Source organism: Sinocyclocheilus rhinocerous, unplaced genomic scaffold (genome assembly GCF_001515625.1).
Source record: "Sinocyclocheilus rhinocerous isolate Xijiao unplaced genomic scaffold, SAMN03320098_v1.1 scaffold173, whole genome shotgun sequence".
NCBI classification, from domain to species: Eukaryota; Metazoa; Chordata; class Actinopteri; order Cypriniformes; family Cyprinidae; genus Sinocyclocheilus; species Sinocyclocheilus rhinocerous.
The window spans coordinates 555,107-562,962 of record NW_015645056.1 but is presented as its reverse complement, the minus strand read 5'-3'; the positions used below and the strand labels follow the sequence as shown (position 1 = coordinate 562,962).

General features: G+C 35.8%; 1 protein-coding gene across 5 annotated transcripts in view; it reads right to left on the bottom strand.

Annotated features, from left to right (window-relative positions):
- dab1b (DAB adaptor protein 1b) overlaps positions 1 to 7,856 on the bottom strand; it is a 31,691-nt gene that overhangs the window by 19,395 nt on the left and 4,440 nt on the right. For all 5 annotated transcript variants that reach the window (XM_016508275.1, XM_016508274.1, XM_016508278.1 and 2 more), the window contains exon 2: positions 1,505 to 1,826. In XM_016508275.1, the coding sequence (XP_016363761.1) occupies positions 1,505 to 1,571 (67 nt within the window). In that variant the 5' untranslated portion in view covers positions 1,572 to 1,826. The remainder of the gene's footprint in view (positions 1 to 1,504; positions 1,827 to 7,856) is intronic.

The following is a 7,856-nucleotide window of genomic DNA, read 5'->3' as shown; positions in this document are numbered from 1 at the left end:
CATCAATTACTGCTTTATTTAATCAGAAACACAGTCTAAATATTTGTGTATTTTGCTTTCATTTTATTAGAAGTAGGCCAACAGCGCCCCCTACGGAATTAAAACTCCTTACTGAGCGGGCTTTAGGACCCCGGGCCCGGGGAGGCTGCCGCTGCACGTGCTATTACTGTTGACTCTATCATACACCAAAGGCGGCATTCTGTACGTTCATTCTCAATTAAAATGCAACAATCCAAAACAGTGAATCCAATCACCATTCAGGCAAAACTTTGCTTCTAGAATGAGCCACAATGCTGACGTTATCTAATCGCACTGTTGACGTGATCTAATCGCTAGCACACCCTGAGTACATGTGTGTTAATATATTCCTCTTATCGGCAAGACATATCGGCATAATTTTTCATATCGGGCTGATGCCGATATTTACATTTAAAGCCATTATCGGCCGATTCTGATATTGGTCCGATAATATCGTGCATCCCTAATAAAATCCAGTGAAAATACTAAAAAAATTAATATTAAACAAACAAACACATAACAAAACACAAAACTACAAATACAGACAAACTTTGCACAAGTAAATTTTTGCAAACTACCATTACCAAAAAATTTACTTTAAGTTAATTTTATTGTTGACCACAGTTGTGATAGATGTCACATGTCACCCTATAATCTGAGTCATATGTTTGTTTTTTGTTTTTTTCTGTCCAGTACTTTGTAACTATTGGAACAATTATTTTGAGACTATGTCTGCCCTACAACTGCAATCTTTGGACTCAGTTTACATCTAAACAGTTAGATGTACTTGCCTTCACTGCTTTATTGGCTAGACGACAGATTTTATTTCTTTGGAAGTCCAGTCAACCCCCAGGTGTCTCACAGTGGCTTGTGGATGCCATGTACTTTTTGAAGTTGGAAAAAAATATTAGATACAATAAAGTTAATTTTATTAAAGCTACACTACGTAACTTTTTTTTGTCTGAACTGATTGAAATCTAAATTGTGAGCAAGTACATATGTCCATCTTCAAAAGCATGTCTTACCCTGAATCACTACAGTACGCCTATAATAATTAATTACAAGGGAATCTGTTTGCATGTTGTGATTGGTTATCTAATTTCTATAATCACACATCATGTCAGAACCAGTCCTGCTGATTTTTCTCTTCATTCGCCAAGTTTAATCAGGAATACGATATCAACATTGTGGTGCCAAGATGATAATCAAGGCATAATGAGTTAAATGTCAGTTTGCGCATCGCCCAAAGCTATAATGTGAAATCAGTAGATTTGGAATATAATATATATTTGAGATTCTTTTCTCAACCATGTTTGTGTTCCTTAATCAAATTCATTTTGAAGCGTGAGAGATGGCAGAGGACAATAGATGTATGGATTACTGTGCTGCATATGAATTACACTAGTTATGTAGTGACATGCAGGCTGGTTTGATGCCATCAGCACTTTCAGCAAAATAAATAAATAAATAAATCTTCTGGACCGACCTCGTCTTCTGGACTCCTTCTTGACACTGAGTTTGACATCTGCTTGAAGTTCTGCCTCTGTTGACATCCTCCCGTGTCTCTGTTCCTCTCAGTAGCATGTGGATGCTTATCCTGTAGGATCCTCTAGTCTTCTGAGGCAAACTCACAACGCTGGCATATTGAGATTTACGTCCGGTATTGAGACAGAATGAACTGCTCAAGTTAGTGAGATGTGTGAGTGTATTTGTTCTGTATATTCCTGTATTGAAGTTTAACAGTGTGCCTCGGATAGTTTCGCAGCTGATCCAGTAGCATTATTTTTTATCAGTGCTCGGCTGAGACACTGTGGAGAGAAACAGAAATAAATTGTTACACATGTAATGAAATTAAAGTCTTTTCCCTGTCAACTAAGCTAAAGATCTAATTTCTGATTTGAGAGAAAAACCATCAAGTCAGCTGATTTTCTTTATTCACCCAATAAAGCCAACTGTATCATATCTGATACACAAATTTATAAGGCCTATAAATTATCAACAATTATCAACAATAAAAAAATATTATTAAATTATCAAGACTTTTGTCGTCTGATTGATAGTTTATACTTTTCAAAAGGCCTTTTAGTATACGTCCACCTTCAGCTCGTGCTTCATGTGTCTTTATGCTGTAAAATCTTTAATGATTTTTATAAAGCAAACGTAAATTTTATATTGTTAGTAATATTTCAAGATGAACCCTTGCTAGACTGAAGCAACTTTGTTTTACTTGACCATCCAGGCATCATTTTTTAGAAAAAATCATGCTCAGATATCTCAAAAAATTTAGATATTTAAAAAAAAAAATCATGCTCAAAAAGTCTCAAATATGATCATCAGGCATTTGAGGGATGTTTATTTGTTTATCTCATCATTGCATTGCATTGCATTATATGTTTTGATCATAAAATCTATCAGATATAAATATCAGCATCTGCACAACATTTTTCCTCTGAATAAAAATTTACTTCACAACATTCCAAAGCATAATATTGTACTTTTTACTGCACTACGTGTCATATTAAATATCATTTAATACTTAATTACATTAGAAATCTATTACTTTCTCACTTTTACTCAAGTAAAAACAATTCAAAGATTTACTTGAGTACAAGAAAGTACTACATTTTTAATGTTCTTAAGTATTAAAGTTAAAACAAACAACAACTTTTATTTATGAAATGCAGTAAAAAGTATGGCATTATGCTTTGGAATGTAGCGACTTAAAGTTTTCCAAAGAAAAACACTCTGATAAACTACAGATACTTGATACTTGAGTAAAGTAAAAATACTTCACTACTGTCCACTTCTGCAAATACGATACTCAACACATATGTATTTTAATTTTTTAATGTATTAATTAACATATTCGTTTTTTTAGACCACATTTAGATTTTTATAAATACAGGTTCAGTAAAACCTTTCCAATAAAAATAGATTTTTTTATGTATTATTTCATATGTCAGGCTATACAGGTTTAAAACATACTACTAGTCTTACTGTGAAGAATTCATCAGCGCTTGTTATCCCATGTCTTTCTGGCTAGAGTTTAAGTTGTAGTGAATAGTATTCCTTTAAAGACCTAACAGACCTCAGCACTAAAATGAAGAACATTGTTTTCTGCTCTTCAAAGACTTGAGCGCTTCTGCTGGTGAAGTCATGCATCATTAATAAACAACCTTCATTTAAAAGAAGTGATGGAGGTTAGGAAAGACACTGCCTGTGATCAAACTTCTGAAGACACAGCAGATCAGAACATGTGCATCTTCACATCAAATAAAAGGAAAAGGCCTGCACTTTCACTCTGGAATAATGTGGTTTTATTAAGACCATGCCTGCGTCTGACAAAAGACTGATTTAATGTGATGAATGACTGCTCTTTAAAGCACCGTTTAACTAGGTCACCACACGCTCAATCTGGGTCAGAGCTGATGAGCATTGCTATTGTGCTCCAAAGCACCAGAGAAACACTTCAAATATGCTTGCTTGTGTTTGCTCATGGGACAAATTTAGAGGATTGTAATCTGCTTTCTGACTGTCACGTGCAGGGTTCAGGTTTCTTTTTTGACTCATGCCTTTATTTTGTCATGTGCTTTTATTTGGATATTATTTTGTAATCTTCATTGGTTTCTTGTCTTCTCCTGTCTTGATTGTCTCCTGTTGTAGCATTAGTTTCCCTTATATTTAAAACCATCATGTGTGTTTTATCACTGCTCATCTCTTTTAATGTCACCAGCTTGATCAAATGTATCATGTCATATCATTTTGTCTTGTTTAAGTCAAGTTATTTATTCTGTTTTGTTTCCACATTTTCTTTTTCATTTGTGAAATACACTGAACTTAAGTTCATCAACATCAACCTGAGATGAAGTGTTACCTTGACAATCTTAAAAAAACACCAAAAATGGTGAGATTTTAGCTGTCATAGTAACTCACTCATGTTTTTTTTTCCCTTTCATAAGAAAGTCTGGAAGCTCTAACAGTTTCGGCTTGCATTTCTCACCTGTATGATCCATTTTGTATGAATGCTTGTTTTGAACCTTTCAAAATAATACTAATAAAAATTTTAAGTTAAGGCAGTTGCAACATTGAATATTTCCCATCGTCACAGCCCTGGATTTTTCCACATCTACCAACCAAACCTCCATCTGTCCCATCATACGATGCCCATGCCTCCACATCAGCACCTGTCACAGTCCCCATCATCGCTCATACTGAATGACATGATCAGCAATCAAAGCGCGGTTATTACCTGTGACACCAATACACTGTCCACTGAGAAAAAAAAGCCTGGTGAGCTATAGTTTTAAAGGGGTCATCGGATGCAAAATTCACTTTAACATGTTGTTTGAACTGAAATGTGTGCTGGCAGTGTGTGTACACAACCACCCTATAATGATAAAAATCCAGATAAATAATATCCCCTTTTTCAAATCAAGTCATTCTCAGATTCTCGGCTGTGTGACGTCACACAGACCCATGCCCCGCCCACGATTGTTGATTGACACTGGTGTTTTACGTTAGACCCGCCCTGAGTGAGCTGTCATCAGTCGGCCATTGTTTCACCGCCGGAGCAGATGTAGACAAAAATGTCTCCTAAGAGATTGAGGTGTTTTATTGTTGGATGTAATAATGAACATATCAGTCATCATTTACTCCCGACATCTGAGCCGCTGAAGACGCAGTGGATTACGTTTGTGTTGAATGCGACTAAAGTTTACAGTCTCTCAGAGAATTGCGCATCACCCCACGAGGGAAGAGAGGGGCGGGGTCTGCAGAGCTCATTAGCATTTAAAGGGAAATGCACTGAAACGGCTTGCTGTTCAAAAGAGCTGTTTTTGTCAGGGTAAAAAGGGTGTCGTTTTACACTACCATTGAGAAATTTTAACCAAACTATGTTATAGACTTTTCATTAAGACCCTAAAGAATCATATCAGCTTGTGGAAAATGGGCATCCTATGACCCCTTTAACAAGCAATAGATATGTTGATATTTCAACAATTTCAGTTTTGAAAGAATTACAAAGACACTTGCGATTTCCCTTTTGAGAGGTCATAATTACATTTAATAACTGATTTATACAAGTCAAAATTGAGTTGCAGTTGTAGATATCTTTAATATATTTAATTACCATTATCAACACATGCATTCTTATTGTAGTTAATAGTTATCACTTACAGTATTATCTATATAATGGATTTGATTCTAGTCAGAACTTCATATTAATAATATGCAAAGCATAACTGATAACATGCCTCTTTCCCTTCCCAAATCCAGTCTGAAGTAGGCTATTATTGTTATTATTAATATTCACAAAGTAATAAAAATAATCAGCAAACATATCCAGTGTAACTGACTGCAATAATGATTAGGAAGGATACATGTACAGTACTGAAATGAAACATGTGAAGAGCCAAAACAAGAGCTTAAACTTTAATTAAAAATTCACGCAAAAAACACAGATAATCAAAATTGAAGTCAAAAAACCAAAAGAAATCCAATTATTAGCAACTACATCAAACAGTGCAGGCAGGTTCATTCATTCCTACCTACAAAATCACAGGCAAAGGTCAAGGTGTCATCAGTAATGTGCAGTTTGTTATGTTATTGTTGTTCAGTGTTTATTGCATTATTTTAGTGTTGTATGTCATCCTGATGGTGTTTGTCTTCGTCTGCATGACCTTATTCACTGTCATGTTTTCTGGACTGGCCAAGGACGATAAACTCTGATTCATCCTGTGCTTTTGTATCATCTGAATCATCACGGTGGTTTTGAGTAGTTAAAACTGAATCACGGATAGTAACGCTTGGAGCATTAAACTAAATCAGCTTGCTGTAGTATATGGTTCAGTTTAATAAATTATGTGAAATATCACAGAGTTATTTAAGAAAGTTCATATCTGATGTCTGTGTTTGGCTTCCTGAAGCATCCCTCTTTTTGCCAGTATTATAGAGTCGAATATTAGAAAAAATAAAGAAGGATTTGCCAACAAGCAGAACATGTTCTACAAAGTATTGCACAACTAGTCATCATGAAAACTGCATCATGCACTGATCTCACCATTGGATGTTACTATAAAAGCATTTGAAATATACTAATAGGTACATCAGGAAAAAAAAAACTCAGTGTTGGTCTCACTTAATAAATTATTGATTTAATTATTTTTTTTCAAAGTCATATCTCAAGTGATTATAAGGCATGCATTTCTTAGCAATATTGTGTTTAACTTGGAGTTATGTTATAATAAAGAGCTTGATATGCAAGCGCTTGTTGAAATGCCAGTATCAGACGGGAAGAGCGATTGTGAGCTAAGGTCATGCGGTGCGCTTCAGTAGTAATGAGATCAAGCCTCAGTGTTTCTACAGCATGCTGTCGTTCCCCCGCGGGATCCTCTGTTCACTGTGCATCATGTCTGTCTGTGCTTCTGCTTTACTTTCCCTTTTGTGGAAAAACTGTGCACAGAGGAACCTCCAGCTGTTGTCAACATTTTTTTTACCACTAATAATACAGCTTCTTCTTAATAGGCCTACCTACTTAAAGAAATCATGGGCTAAAACTCAGTTCGGACTCATCCAAACGGTCACAGTTTTTTATCATCCGTCCAAACCACTCGTCCTATGCAGGTGAATCAAGGGAAATTAAAATAGAGGCAATACTGTACCAAACACACAAGGGTCAAGCTTTTCAAAGAAGCAATTTGGTGAAATGAATTTCCCAAAAAGAAATATTGCTAAATGTTAATGCAATTCAAATAGAAATGAACTTACAGAAGAACATCAACATTAAAGCAACTGCCAATTGGGAAACTATTGGACTACACTATCGTAGAGAGTGTTACTTTGTTGCATATTTTCTTCAGAATTTGGACAATTTGATGTTTGACTGTAATTTCAGATTGAGAATATGTGCCTTGAAGGCAGCTGCTGCTGCTGGAATCCCCAAATGGCAAATGCTAGATTGGGTTTAGAAATCCACTGAGAATAGACCAGATTCTCAGACTAATGAGACTAAAGCAGTGTTTCCCAACCCTGTTCCTGGAGGCATCAACAGTACACATTCCCGATGCCTCTCTGATTATGCAGGAACCACTTTATTAAAGGGGTCATGACATTTTAGTTTATCCTGGGGTCTTGTGAAATATATATGGAAGCCGGTTTCCACCAGTGAATAAAAAATAAAAAGCTAATTGTGACTTTTTATCTCACAGTTGTGATTGTGCTTCTGGTAACTGAGTTTACATCTCGCAATTATGTCTTTTGTTTTCTCAGAACTGCATGATATAAAGTTGCAATTGTGTTTTGTAAAGTCAGAATTCCGTTTTGGAGTTCAAGTTGGAATTGTGAGAAAAAATTCTGATTGAAAAACTATTGAACACATGAAGAAAGGGAGGTGCAAAAAGGCATGGAAAGCCAAGACACCAGCTGAAATCTATCAGCAATTAGAAAGCAATCCTGCCACTAGTCAGTGGAAATTAATATTAGTTGGCTCAGTCCCAACTAATGGCCTATAAAAAGGTGTCACATGACCAACGTCTCACACAAGAAACATTTCATGATGGGTAAAAGCAAAGAGCTTTACAGGGAAAAAGTATTGAACACATGAAGAAAAGGCATGGAAAGCCAAGACACCAGCTGAAATCTATCAGCAATTAGAAAGCAATCCTGCCACTAGTCAGTGGAAATTAATATTAGTTGGCTCAGTCCCAACTGATGGCCTATAAGAAGGTGTCTCATGACCAACGTTTCACACAAGAAACATTTCATGATGGGTAAAAGCAAAGAGCTTTTTCAAGACCTTCACAACCTTATTGTTGCAAAACATACTGATGGCATTGGTTAGA